The sequence below is a fragment of the Acomys russatus genome, chromosome X (genome assembly GCF_903995435.1).
Source record: "Acomys russatus chromosome X, mAcoRus1.1, whole genome shotgun sequence".
In the NCBI taxonomy this organism is placed as follows: Eukaryota; Metazoa; Chordata; class Mammalia; order Rodentia; family Muridae; genus Acomys; species Acomys russatus.
The window spans coordinates 106,227,113-106,242,401 of record NC_067169.1 but is presented as its reverse complement, the minus strand read 5'-3'; the positions used below and the strand labels follow the sequence as shown (position 1 = coordinate 106,242,401).

Here is a 15,289-nt window from a genome sequence, read left to right as displayed (position 1 = left end):
CAAGGATGGTATATCATTAATCTCCATCTATCTTATGTATCCATAACAACTAGCACAACCTAATATGTAATATTAAATTTCTACCTAAAATTAAAATGAATACATATTTAAAATATTAAAATTTCTGATGATTTTCAACAACTGAGTGACTGGCCCTTTGTATTAGGCTAGATGACCACATAGCTTCATTCAGCATTTAGATTCAAGGATGGAGAAGAAAGTAACAAGTGTAGCCAGGAAGAATGTTATAAGATAAAGTTTCTAAAAATTATTTAATGTTCTAAACAAAAGAAAGCCAACAAATGAGCATGTAATGATTGACAGAAAGGAAAAATTTGTTCTGGGTCATACAGTTACAAAATAGAATGAATCAACCAATATCTCCCAGGATTGCAAAAGCCACCCTCAGACCAGTAGCCAGTCCACATATTCTCAAAAACCTTTGTAGATGGGTAAGTTCTAATTTAAATTCCTCTTTGGTCTCTGGTGGGCTTGGGAAATCTTTAGAATTACACTGGCACCTCTCCAACATTGCTGGGCAAGTGTTTACCTCCAAGGGGGGATCTAGGGAGTGAGTTCTACCTTGTGTGGGATCTAGGGCAGATGGCAGTGGTTCAGCCTAGAGCTCATTTCTGCCACAGATGACTGAAATGTTGGGCTAAGTGAGTCCCAAGGAATACAGTCTCTCTAGTAGTCTGAAGATAGTAATAATTCGGTTTTTCAAGGCTCATGAATTGGCATCATTTAAAGTACATCTGTCATGGACCCTTGCTTTTGAGGAGGGACTGAAAGTACTAAGGTTAAAATATCAGGAAACTTGGCTAGTTTTGTTTGTTTTTAAACTCTTTTTTAATCTGTTGTGGTGGGGTTTTTGCATATAAATGTGACACTCGCGGTATTTGGGATAATTTGTGTTTAGAATATTTTGATTTCTGGAAAATAGGATGGCACAACATTCCTACTTTTTCTCTCAAAGCAGTGACACTAATTGGGCTTTATGCCAAGGGGTTGAAGCAACAGATGTAATCTTGAATTTGTGATGGTCTCTGTAGACTGGATGAGGCTTCCAAGCCATGTGGAAGCTGAACTTACCAACCAAGCTTAGTGGTTATTCCTCCAGATGTTCGCCTTGCAGTTACTGTCAATATCAAATGTAGAGATAAGAGCATGGCTGGTTCTTCCCACCCAGATACCCATTCAGTGGATAAATTCCTTTTTCAGGTCTGGCAATCTGTCAGATAACTAGCTTTAAAGTTATTTGGAGAAAATCTACCCAAAAGAATTCAGTTGGGGTTATCTCTTGCTCTTGCCTAATAACTCTCCTCTAGGTTGGATCAGGCTCAGACTGTTATCTGAGCTTATCTAGTATATGGTCTGTTGTCAAATATTTATCTCCGTCCAAAAATGAAATGTCCTGAAATGTAATTTCTTTTTAACTGAATGAATCAACGAAAGGACAAGAAATAACTTCTCATTTAGCCAAATTTTAATCAATATTTTCACGAAAGGCTGGAATGTTAACTGCATCCTGTCAGTTGTCATTTGAAATACAGTTTGTGTGTTTAAGAATTTATGTGCACATCAAAGTTTAGGCTTCACATTCAGAAAGGAAAATTGATTTATGGGAGCAAACCACTGCAAGAATCCATGTAATGCCAGCAATGAATGAGTCAATTCTTTAACACAAATGGAACTTAATCACCAAAGCAACAGAGACATATTAAACCTAATTGCACCCCGTTTTAATTTGTGGACATGTCTTTTTCTCTTATTTTACAGAGGCCTTTGAAATTGTTGTTCGCCATGCCAAGAACTACACCAACGCCATGTTCAAGAACAACTACCCCAGCCTGACTCCGCAAGCTTTTGACTTTGTAGGTGAATTTTTCACAGATGTGTCTCTCTACATCTTGGGTTCTGATATCAACGTGGATGATATGGTCAATGAACTGTTCGACAGCCTCTTTCCAGTCATCTATACCCAGATGATGAACCCAGGCCTGCCAGAGTCAGTACTGGATATCAACGAGTGCCTCCGAGGAGCAAGACGTGACCTGAAAGTATTTGGCAGTTTCCCCAAGCTTATCATGACCCAGGTTTCCAAGTCACTGCAAGTCACTAGAATCTTCCTTCAAGCCCTGAATCTTGGAATTGAAGTAATCAACACCACCGACCACCTCAAGTTTAGCAAGGACTGTGGCCGTATGCTCACCAGAATGTGGTATTGCTCTTACTGCCAGGGACTGATGATGGTTAAGCCTTGCGGTGGTTATTGCAACGTGGTCATGCAAGGCTGTATGGCAGGTGTGGTGGAGATCGACAAGTACTGGAGAGAATACATTCTGTCTCTTGAAGAACTCGTGAACGGCATGTACAGAATCTACGACATGGAGAACGTGCTGCTCGGACTCTTCTCTACGATCCATGACTCCATCCAATATGTGCAGAAGAACGGAGGCAAGCTGACCACCACTGTAAGTATCAGTCTTCACTCCATCATGGTGGTGGTGCTGCTGCTGGTGGTGGTGGTAGTGTGACCTCTCCAGCAGCAGAAACTGATAGAAAAATAGAGAAAGAGAAACGACAAGCAAGTGAGAATGACAGACAAGCTGAATGAACTCACAGAGATAGGCAGCATGTTAGAACTATGGGCTACGTGGTCCTAATAACAGGCTTTGTATTCTAGCTCCACATACTTCCTTGATGAAGAGCAGTGGGAACTAATTTTATCTTTATGAGTCTCGTTTTGTTTTTAGTTCATGAAAGCATAGCATGTATTCAAACACTTAGCATCTGTGTGGGATATGGCGAGACTTTATTAAGTGATAGTTGTTATTCTTATTATCGTGATACTTATGGTAATACTTTGCTATTTCCTCTCTCTTATAAACAATGACACTGAAGCTTTGTGAGTTGCTTGTTGCTCAAAAGCACCCAAACTGAAATTTTAGTTCAGTTGTCATTAACTTGCAATCTGCATTCACTCTGTGGTCTTCCTCACATATATCACGCTAGCATTCTGAGGAGAATTAAAAATACCATCTAAAGAGAAAAGAGTCAAGTAGTGTCTACTAACTAAAACCACACATGGACCTAAGAAAAGCAAATCATCTGCGCTCCCCAATACTCATGTTTGCAGTCTTAATTATACCATCTAAGACTGGTGGGATTTGTGATGGGAGAAGGACACTTGTTCTGCAAGCCAGGTAGCAGCTTAGTTGGCTTCAAGGAGATTTTGTCACAGAACCACGGGAGAAGGCCATTTCTGAGGTAGAGCAGAACATACAGCTAAGAGATTCCAGCTATGTCCTTTTAAGACAATGCTTGATTCCTAACTGCTTCTATCTTTTTAGGAGGATGTGGCAGAGCACTACCATTATTGAGCTCCTGCCTACATCTCAGGTGCTCTGTTGGTCAGTGCACATGATATTCTATTACAGCAATAAGATGAGTCTCACAGTGGACCTGGTGCACTCAGGAGGTATAGAGCTTAAAGAGCAGCAGTACTTATCAAGATCTATAACCTTGTTCTATGGAAGGAGCTGGGATTCGAACCCAGGCTTGGCTGGCCTTGTTGACTCCTGCATTTAGCTTCCCTCCAGTAACCCCCTGTGTACTCTGGGCCGTTATTTATCCAGAATGTGGAGAGCAGCAGGGCTAGTTAGCCTTGTCTTTAAACTCTGGAAGTGCAAAGTGATAGGGATAATTGGTTTCTTTGGTGAATTGAGCTAGGAGGGAGGACAGAAATGTTACAGCCCTCTGCATGGCTACTTATGGAGCTGCTCTAATTGCCCCATTCACAATGTTGGCCATTTAAAACCCATTTGCTGAGAAAATATTTTATAGTAAAATGAACAGAAATGCCCTATCTAACGATGGTGTTCTTCGATGGCTAATTATTCCCTTGACTGCTTTATAATTTGAGGCCAGATTCTGGGGCCTCATGCAAAAGTAAATTGCACAGAACTAAAAAAATGAAAAGTAAGTGCACTCATATGTTCATTCACTAACATTGATTGAGGGCCCACTGTGTGTCCAGCACCAACCAAGGGCTTTGAGAATATCTACAGTAAGAGGATAAGAAGACTTAAGGGCAAGATGCATGAGTATTTAAAGATTATCTACGCAAAATGTCTTGACAGTAGCATAATGAGCCTTCAAGGCAGGTTTCCTCCCCCGGTGCTTTTAAAACAAAAAGATGTGGTGTGGAGGGTACGCATGACACATGCTTTCATAGCCCTAGTACTCAGGACGCTGGGGCATGAGGATCAGAAGCTGGAGAGTACTGCCTGCTTTAATCTAAGATCCTGTCTCCAAAAAAAACAAACAAAAAAGAGAAGAAAAACAAAACTAAATAAAAAAGAAACAATTATGAAACAAGACCAAATGCACTGTTTTGATGAGATCTAGACATGCAGGTTTGTTGAGTGAACATTTATCGACATCTGCTTTCTGCATGGAACTTTGTCAGGTGCTAGGCTTTCGTAACTTCCCAAGACAGTTCTGAAGTCTTGGCATGGCACAGTTTTACTGGTAGATGGACCTGCAACTGAATAAATTCCGCCATGCTGCACATATTACTATGATGTGAACATTGGAAACGCTTGTGAAAAATTGAGCTAGTCTAATCCCATTCACTTGAAAATGAAGAAATGAAGTCCCAGGAGGCATACCAAAAGTTATTTAGCTAATAAAAGAGCCGGAAGCAGAATCCGAGGTATTCTGCTGCAATCTAATATTCTAATATTCTTTCTGCCATTTCACTCTGTCCCCCAGTAGATCCTTCCAGACTTTCACTCTAAAAGCACCATTAGGATTTTGCAAAGACATACTGAACTTCAATTGCATAGCTATTTCAGGCTTTCAAACTTGCTACATTTTAGGTGTGTGTACATGTAAGCTCCTGCACATACCTCGTATACAGTGGCGGGGGGGGGGTACATTTTGTGTCATCTTTCAGGAGGAAAGTCCTTGGCTGTCAAGAGGTGCTTAGTGATGCAGTCCCTTTCTGTTTTGGCCATTAAGGGCCTGATTGCTCCCAGTTCCCATCTGGTTATGAGAGCGTGAAGTCTGCCATCCCCTGGGAAGGCTTAACCTAAGTCAGTAAACATATGTGTGCTGCCTCATTGCTGTTCTATGGTCACCTGGTTGGGATTAGGGAGTCATTGGCTGGGTGTGTTCCAGCCTAACTTTATGCAGGCTACTAGCAGGCTTGGTTGTATATCCTACAAATATCCTATTTATTAGGGTGAAGAGAACTGAAGCACTCTGTTCATGTTGACAAAGCCACAGCCAGAATTCCTCAAAGCAACAGCTGGCTTAAAATTAAGCATTAACAAGATTCTGCTGGAACCCCCTCACTTCCTGGTGTTGATAAAATAGGAATACCTGACAGTCACACCTTTCTTAGGGTCAGTTGTGCTGAAATCTCTCTTTCAAATCATGCCCTTCCCGAAGTGGAGTGCGGGGCCGGAACAGCATTCTTGACTAGCTGTACAAGTCACGGAGTGAAGTGTCCACACAGGGATGTTGTCCAGTTACGTTGGGTTGGTGGCTATAATCTGCCTCATATTCTGAAGATGGTTTTGCCCTTCTACATGGGTTTGACTTTCATAAGTATAAATTGTTGGTGATGTTTAGTTTCTCCAAGGATGGTTCTCAGTCCCGAAGACTTCCAGGTGAGGACATGTAGGCAAATACTGGGGTGTTATTACTGACAGCACATCCGAATGTAGCCGATGGTCACGTCCTAAACTTGAGACATCATCCCAGGCACCAGGAGAACTTGTTTAACATGTTGCTGGAGTCCAAGCCCATGAGAGTCCGATGACACAACTCTATGGAGAGGCTAGATAGAGAACTTGCCAATTAAATAGTGTTCCACTTGATCCTGGTGTTCTCTTAGGAACATCTGGCTACCTTGCTTGAAAGATAAAAGAAGAGTGAGAAGTTTGAAATGAATAGTGCAGACACTGTAGGGTGTGTTTGACAGAGGCAGAATGATATTGTGTCTGTAAAATAGGGCTGTTACAGGGATGGTAAGTGAATCATCAGGTTTAGAAAATGCAAGGACTCACTAAACCCCAGTAGATCGTGACTTTTTCTTATGCTTTTTAAAGATTTGCTTTTATTACATTACATATATGTGTATTAGTGTGTGTGAGAGTATGTACTTGTGTATGTACCTGCTTTCTTTTTATTCATGCTCTTCCACTCTTGCTCGGCTGCTGGCACTTTTCTTTTTCCAGTTGTGCTAGTGTACTTTCTTTATTGATTCTTATTCGCATGCCCTGTGTTAGAGTTTCTGCTCCACAGTTTTATTGCCTTGGCTTACGATGTTTCATTGAAAGTTGTGCAAGATTACAACCCTTTCTGTCACTACACGTTCTCCCTTTCTTCTGTCATCGTGACTCACTTTGAAGAGACTCTGAGACTGTCTATTGAACATTTCATTATGGAAGCACTGTGGTGGGCACTGAGCATCATAAAGACGGTAGAGAAGATGAGCATGAAAGATTCTTTAGCTCCATTCAGGGGTCGCTCAGCCAGCAGCTCTCAGAGCTCCAAGTCAGAGCTGGGTCTGTCTGACTCCAAAGCTCTCTTGCTTGTTACCATGACTATATATTGCTCTCTCAAACACTTTCATTCTCTCTTCACTAGAAGCTTCATTCCCCAAACACAAGCTAAATAGCTTTTTTTTTATTATATTATTTAATATCCTGCATTGCTCCCTACTGTTTTTCCAGCTGCACAATCAGTTTTAAATTCATTCTCTCTCCTTAGAGACTCTTCCTCTACTATTTCCCAATGAAGAACTAAAAGACATGAGGTTGGTTTTTCCCCCCTATTCCCAACACTTAAAGGCATAGAATAGTTTCTCAGAGAATATGTGTATAAGCTCTGCCTATGTGAGTGTTGCCAATGGTGAGAACTCTATTAAGTTCCAGTTGCAGTGTTGAGTCCCTGCCCGTTGGGATGGTTGTTTGGTTTGGTGTGGTTTTTGCAGTGATGGAATCCAGGGCCTAGTGCATGCTAAGCACATGCCCTAATACAGAGCTACATCTCCAGCCAGCTCCAACAGATAGTTTTCAGCGTATCTGCTATTTATTCTTAGTAATCAATTACATTCAGATCTCTCCCTTGGAATTTCCTTAGGTAGTAATATTGCCTACTGAGAACCTAACTGGTATCTAAGTACACCTATTTCTTTGGCTAGAATGTTTGGAGAGGTAATGCAGTCAGTATTTATTCATGCATGGTAGGAAGCTTTGAGGCAGATTTTCCTGTTGATCCGTAATAATAATTCACTCTATCAAATTCGTGGATTTTCTTGTCTGTGTGAGTGACTGTAACTCATCAGAATTTGCAAGATTATCTCTCTTCTCCACTTTTGAAGGCTGAGGTCATTTCTCAGATGTCAAATTGTCAGTGGTTTTTCTCCTCGTGCTATCGCTGCACTTTCATTTTTTAGTCTCAGATAGAGATACCTTCTCTGAATTCATAGAAGCTGTTTTCCGTTCCAAGGGGACTCAGAAGTGATAAATCCAGCAAGTATCTCAGCACTTCATTAGTGTATGCAGACCAGCATCTGGAACTGCAGTAAGCAATATTATTCAAATGAGGTCCATTTCTGAAATGACAGAAAATTTACATTTTGTCATCCATCCTGAGCATTCAAAATCAAAAGAGCTTTAGTGACTTCCATTGGACGAAGGTGGTGGTGCTGTCCTTTGTTCCATTTGAGGCTTCTTTCACAGCCCAGGCTGGCACTGAACTTAGTCTAGAAAACACAGTTATTGAAGGATTACAAAAGAAGAGTTGATACAGTCAAGTGTTAAAATTTCACAGCCAGTTTCCAAAGCTAATTATATAAAGAAGGCTTTTGAATGTCTCCTCCTGGTGTTACGTGTATATCACAGACCATTTTAGGCAACAAAATGGGCTCTGTACAAAGCTAGCTTTGCTTGCCTTTACCTAGGCAAGGGACAGTGTGATGACTAGTTATTCTGGCAAGGCAAAGAGGCTGGATGACTCCTGTACCCAATGTGGTGAATTACAAAGAGCCTTTTCAGCTTAGGGAACCCAAATCTATCCTTAGCACTACAAGAATAAAACCAAGCCAAAGTGACAAAGTGTCGGTCTAATGGCTAGATTTTCAACATTGCAACTGAATAAGTTATTTCCCACCAGTGGCAGTGCTCATTTCTCTAACTGGAGACATCTGACGCTGTACATATACTACATAAAGATACTAGAAAGAGATAGTTTACAACAAACAGTGGCCAGAGATTCTGTTTGTGAGGTATATAGAAGCACAAGATACCTAGAAAGGATTGACTTACAAGTTGCTACCTTTGGATGGTGGCAAGACCTTCTCAAGTTGTCAATGCCTTTGGAGGACCAAACCAAGGAATTAGAAACCAGAGAACAATTAGTTCAGCTTTGACTGATTACCCATAAGACAGCCTATGTGTCACCTATTGGAGCAAAGCAGAAGGTACACACAAGGACCAAAACCAGTAACAGTATTGTCAACCATCCAGAGAATAAAAAAACCCTACCAAAGGAGCACTTGATACTGCTGCCTCTTATTAGCAGTAAAACTCTATTGCTTTGGTCTTCTGGCTCCTACTCTATGGCTCTCCATCTTTTGGTCTCTAAGCAGTGATCTTTTCCTATCCTGCCTTTTGAGGGCACAAGAGTTATAAGTTTTCTGTTGCTCCACAAAGCTGGCTAGAGAAGCTATCTCTTTTATTGTACTTAAAAGGTGGCAGACGTGATAACCACAGGGTAGTAAGCAGACACTTAGCCATGTCTGCTCCTAGTGACAGGGAGAATGGATTTGTTCCGAAAGGCTATTCAGAAAGGTTAGATAATTCACAGCAATTTGCCCAAGAGGGCATAAGTTCAGAAAGATAACCCCCATGACCCAATATGATAAGGACCCATGTGCTCCCCGGGTGACAGTGAGTGAGTAAAAAAAAAAAAAAAAAAAAAAATGCCTGTTTTAAAATGTTGGCTGCTCAGGGAGTCAGAACATGGCAAAAACACACAGGCAGAATAGCCTCTGGGTATCTGTTCACTGCAGAAGCTGAAAAGCCTCTTGGATCCACAGAGTGTTTCCTCTGCCATGCCTTTCCTTAGCCTGAAGTAAAGTCTCTCTTGGCAAATGTAGTGCCAGTCATTCAGTAATGCTGCCACCCTCCTGCAAGGCACCTTGGCTCATTAACCCCTTAGGCCTACACATTTTGCTATTTTGCTCAGGTATTCAGGACAGACTTCTTTCTAACTTGGCTCTCTTCCTCAAAAAGCCAAGCCTCATGTCCAAAAGCCTCAAAACTGAAAACCAACCAGCCAACCAACCAACAAACCATTTTTAGACAGCACATAAGCAACTTTTAAAGAGGTGGCATGGCTGAAGCGTAGTTTCCTCACTGGAGTAAGCACTTGGAATAGTTACTTCAGCAAAGTCACAAAAGGCCAGCAGGCAGTGAGTCTGGACAAGTATCGTCCAGGGTGTTGCAGCCTTTGCAAGGTCAAGTACAAGCCTTATCACATTTGGCAGCCAATCCTGGCTACGTGCTGAGCTCTGTGCACTGCTGCTGGCCTCCCAGTTTGCTGTTCCTTTCCTTGTGTGTAGGGGTTGTTGATGGGGTAAAACAAGTGACTTTTGTTTTCATGAAAGCACAGATTTCCTCATATCCTTTCAGAAATGTCCCTTTGGGATGTGCATAATCCGGCAATGCTGTTTTCTTGCTTCCTATGGGATTTGGGGTGGGGGAAGGGAGGAGCCAATGCTGCCCCTTATTACCCAATTCAAATCTTTTCTGAAGACTATTCAGAAAGCGAATTAAGTTTGCCTATTCATTCCACTGAGAATGCCTGAGACAGATAAAATAGGAAACGGAGTCATTATATTTGGGTGCTGTCGATTATCATTTACTGACTCGGAGTCTATCTAAGCCTTTCTGCTTTTTGCAGATAATTAATTTTGTTCCTAAATGTGGGAAAGAATGACTGTAATCAGTATGTTTGTACTTTCAGCCACAAATAGAGCCCATCAAAGATGTGTAGTACAAATAAACCCCATAAAATATGCAGCCCCAGCACTACTCGAAGTTAATGTGCTATCTTTTTTCTCAAATGAAAATATACATATATGTATTATGATTTTTAAAGTTCTTTTTTGCTATTCTTTCATGGTTAATAGATATGGCCCTCTTTTTCAACCCAAGCCTCTGCTATGAATTATATTTATCATTAAATCCCATGTAGCAGAGCTGAAGAAGACTTTGATTTGGTGGAGAAATCAACTTGTCAACATATACACATTTCTCAGTTCTAGATGTAAAGTTCTCTTGTTGTTATAACATGAAATTCTGAGCCATCAGATCTAAGAGGGTCAACCCCACCACAGGCATAGTGTTTCTGAAGAGATTACTGTGTGATCTTTGGGAAAGGATTTACCCTTTTCTTCACACCTCTAGCAAGCCCTACTCTAAGCCCATTCCTTCTTGCTCTCTTTCAGAATTATATAATGCTCTCTATCTCATTCATTCAGGCCCTGTTCTATGTTTAAATTAATGATGGTTTATCATACTTTAAGCATCACGGGGATCTGATTTCTGCTTCTGCTAGTATAACTAGTAATTTGTTCTATTAGGGAACAATCTATTTCACTTTGAGAAATACCTTATTGGCAGAAAAGTCTTCTAAAGGGAAGTAAGGTGGCTCTCAGCCAGTGTCATCCAGTTAGTTGTAAGGAGGAATTGCTGAGTGTTTACTGAACCTTATGAAATCATCTGCTATGATAGATGTCAGTTCAAAAATCAGGGGTTTTATATAGGATCTCAGCCTTCTATTGTCGCAGGCTAATGGGCTTTTAAAAAGCAACTTCTACATGTCTATTTCTGAATCTGTACAAGGAAGAGGAGACAACAATTAGTAGAACTTGCTGTGTGTCTTATGGAATTCTAAGATCTATCCATGGATAAGCTCCTGTGGTTTATGATAATCTGAGGGAGGAGGAGAAAGAGGAGGAGGAGGAGGAAATTATGGTATTTGGTGCTTTCCTGGTAAAAGAACAGAGGCAGAGAGACTTGGAAGTAGGTGTTAGCTGTACATCCCTTGCCTCTGGCAAGAACCAGTCTTAGAATATAGGCAAGGGCCAGGCCTTGGTTGCACGCTGACTCAGTTAGCGGGAAGAAGGTAGGAAGAGGAGCCAGAAATTGCTCAGAGTCTTTCCTTCTTGCCAACTCTCTCCGTTAGTATTCATCCTGTTTTCTACATATGGCCTTGAGAGATGCATAGGAACTTCCAAGGGGCCTCGCTTCTCCTTCTCACGCTTGTATTAATTAATCCTAATTAGATTTTTCAAAGTCTGCTTGGAGCTCAGGCTTCCCCCAGGATTGTTGCCTATTTAATTTACCTTTTACAAAACAATCTGTTCTTGATGAGCTTTGTTTAAAAAAAAAAAGCTTTAAAGCTATATAGCAGCTATGTACTCCCCCCCCCCCCCACACACACATTTCACTTCAGATATCCGTGGTGAAACACCAAGCTCTATGGCTTTCTAATCTGCACCAAACTTTGAAATGATCTTTTGCCAAATATGGAAGGAGTTCCCTATTAAGTGGATTTCCGAGTGACTCAATTGCTTATTCCCCTGAACAAACCCTTAATGCAAAATGAATGGGTGTCTTGGCTATAAATGACCTCCTCAGGGGTTCTTCTTTAGTTGTGAGCATTTTAAAATCATCTTTTAGCAGTCTTTACAAGTTGTCTAGATATAAAGTACTTTAGACAAAACATTAGGAGACTAAACTAGGGTCCTCGACCTGATTAAAAATAAAGTAATAATTATTACAAATTGGTATAATCAAACCTAACAGAAGCTATAGAATTCATGCTAGATAGCCCCCTCATCTGAAAAGGGTGTCAACATTCCTTGTATCTCAGAGGGCAGAAGAACACACACTGGAGGAAGTCTTTCGTTCCTGCATCTGTGTTTATCAAGCTTGAGAGTCTCTTTCCTCCTTCACCATTATTTCCTGCATCTAAAATGCCCCGATTAACAAAATTAATGTGTGAGTCAAACAGCTCTATTCTGAAAGGCCCCATTGAGAACTCTCCCAGCTCTGGTTATCATTGGCCAGACACTGTGTGAGATATCAGGAATGAGAAATTACAACAAAGCTTCATTTTTAAGATTGATTTCTGAAAGAGAATTACATCATTTCCCCCTCCCTTTCCTCCCTCTAGCCTCCCTGTTACCCTCTGTCAAACTCCTCCCATGCCCCTATTCTCTAGTTGATAGCCTCTTTTTCTTTGATTATATTTGCTACACACACACACACACACACACACGGCCATTTTTGTTGTTTGTATGTATATGGTTTCAAAACTGACCACTCTGCCTTGGGCAACCAATAAGAGGGCTCATCCACAGGAGAGGTTAATACTACTTCTCCCAGCAGTCAATTGCTTGTAGGATGAAGGCTTTTTAAAGCAAAGATTTCTGCACAGCAAAATGAGAGTATATCCAATGCAGGAATCCACTCAGTTTGTCCTTGCAAGGAACAGAGTAAAAAAAGAGTATATGGCTTAGGAGAAATAGCTTGAGCTTCAGGAGTTACAGTGAGAATGGACTTTACATCCCTGAATATGTTTAATCTCTACAATCCTTAATTGTGTCATATATACATTATGGGAAAAACACCAGCCTCCAAGTACTACTATGGAAAATTGACAACAATGCTTATCACTTAAACACAATGGGAAAAACTCTTGATGTAATAGGATTCACTTTACATGCTGCAAAGAAAAGCAGTCTTCTCTCCCTAGGTTTTCTTTCATAAACATAGTAGAGTGTTCATTTTTCGGGTCCTCACAGTAGCAGTACCATATTTACTAAGTTCCAAAGAGAAAGATTGGAGGTAGTAATACAAATATCAAGAATCTGTTTGGGGACAATAAACCAATTGGCATACAGAAGAATTTCTGCATTCTTTTCTGAATGTTAGGACTGCTTTTCCAGGTAAGGATGCTTGATCAGGTTTTCCACATGTTTCCTAAGGACTTAAATTCTCACTAGTTATTGCATTCAGAGCTTGGTGTGTCTTTAAAACATACTTCTTTAGTCTGTGTGGTTATAGGACTCTTCCTCTACCTGCTCAACCCTACCAGGAAGGCCAACCATGTTTCCCCAGATTATAAAGTCAATTCCCAACCAAACAGACCAATTAGACCATCTACAAATTTGCTGGGTGCTCACAGGAGTCTTCCCAGAAGACTCATAAGAAAAGGATTCCCGGTAGGGAATGTTTGCTTGTTTGTTTGTTGGTTGGTTTGTTTTTCTTTAGCATTCATCTTCTTTTGCTATGGTTTAGTGTTGAAATCTCCAGGACTAGAGGCAGGACTCAAACTGTGTTTATGGCTTGTTTGTTTTGGGAATGTGACTTGGACGTTAAAATGCTAAATTGCTTTTTATTGGGTACCACTGTTAAATGTTGATTAAATTTAGGTTGGTATAAAAATGAATAGATGTTTATTATATATCTCTGAAATAATTTAGTGATACCCTCTGGTTTAAATATTAAGCTTTTATTCTATCTCTAAAATTATTTTCTGTCCATATCTACTCTGTCTACACACTCTTTTCCTCTTCTATTACCTTTCTGATTCTTGGGACTTGGGTTACCATTCTATTCTCTGGTGAAAATAAAGAGAAAAAATATGATGCTTTTTGAGGATACAGATAAATATAGGATAGAAAGAAAACCATGCCTCTTTTACAATTGAGATGTGAATTTTCAATGCCATAAATTTCAGATGGGTCCCCATCACAGAAAAATTAACACAAAGCATGAGGAAGCAAGGGAAAAGGTGCACGGAGACGAGAGGAATCTGAGCCATTGTGGGTGATGCCGGCTCTGCAAAGACCGCTTTCTCCTAAATTACCTTTTTTTATTTATTTTTTTTTTTCATTCTTTTGAGGGCAGATACTGGATGGTAGAAAATAGTGAGACCAGTACAGTCAACTGTATATATTCTCTGATATCTCCCTTTATTGATTTTCCTTCTTGGATTCAACACAAGGATGATTAAATGCTTCTAATCACTTAAATTCATTAGCCTTGCTTTCATTTATTAATTTTTTTTATTTTTTTGAGATTATAATACAATATCATTTCCTCCTTCCCTTTCCTCCCTCCAAACCCTCCCACACATCCTTCCTTGCTTTCTTTCAAATTCCTGGTTTCTCTTCTCACTAATTGTTATTATGTACTTGTATGTATATGCATATACATATATATTCCTAAGTACAACCTGCCTTCAATATTTTAAAAAACTGTCACTTGTTTTTTCATCCAGTTTTTTCATTTTCTTATTCACCTCAATTCCATTCCTTCTCTATCTGGAGCAGCCTGCATATACCAGTCTAGATCTCTGACTTTTTGTCAAGTTGCTTTCCTCTTGACTTCTTTATCCATCCCTAAATTCCATTCCCACCTATAACTGTCTGATTTTCATGGTGGTTATGGATTCAATTTCCAGTTTGATAATCCCATGAAACTGCCATAGAGACTGCAGAGACACCTTATTTCTTGCCCAAATTGTGTGACTAGATTTTTGGTCTAGTGTTTGTTTTATAGATTCTTGTCTGGGTCCTTGGACCTTGCAGGCTTCCCTGAATCTATATTTTATGACTCTATCCCTTCTTTCTTTCCTTCACAAAGGTCTTTGATACAGCAGTTAGACCTCCCAGTGCCAAGGAACAGCCAGAATCACTACCCACAGACAATCCAGCCAACTCTCCTGGTTCTTCACCTGGGATTTTGAAGGGATAATGCAAGAGGGAAACAAAACCCTCATTAAATGTAATATCAAAGACCAAATGCAAATTTCAAGAGGTTACAAGTGAAGATGTCTATTTGGGAGCTTTACTCTGCCAAATGAAAGCAGCTAGTGGATAAAAAGAAAACAAATCTATCAGTCCAGCAGCCAGGGAGGCTTAGTATGGACAGGAAAAACATTTCCTTGTTTTATCTTTTCAAGCCAGAATAAGAAGATTTAATTGGTTAATGGTGGGAAACAAGCCAACAGGCTAGGAAAGTGAGAGCTAAAACACGGAATACTAAGCGAAGTGAGCCCAAAACTTTATGTTCCTGTTGTAAAGACCGGAACAACCAATACAAAGTAGATACCTTTGTAGCATCTGTGAGTTCTGGGATCAAAGAAAAGGTCCATAAATACTTCAAGATGTTTGCTTTGCACTGCTTGGCTAATT

General features: G+C 40.3%; 1 protein-coding gene across 1 annotated transcript in view; it reads left to right on the top strand.

Annotated features, from left to right (window-relative positions):
* The window catches only part of Gpc3 (glypican 3), a 352,553-nt gene that overhangs the window by 196,089 nt on the left and 141,175 nt on the right, over nucleotides 1–15,289 (top strand). The window contains exon 3 of the mRNA XM_051142244.1: nucleotides 1,780–2,474. Within this exon, the coding sequence (XP_050998201.1) occupies nucleotides 1,780–2,474 (695 nt within the window). The remainder of the gene's footprint in view (nucleotides 1–1,779; nucleotides 2,475–15,289) is intronic.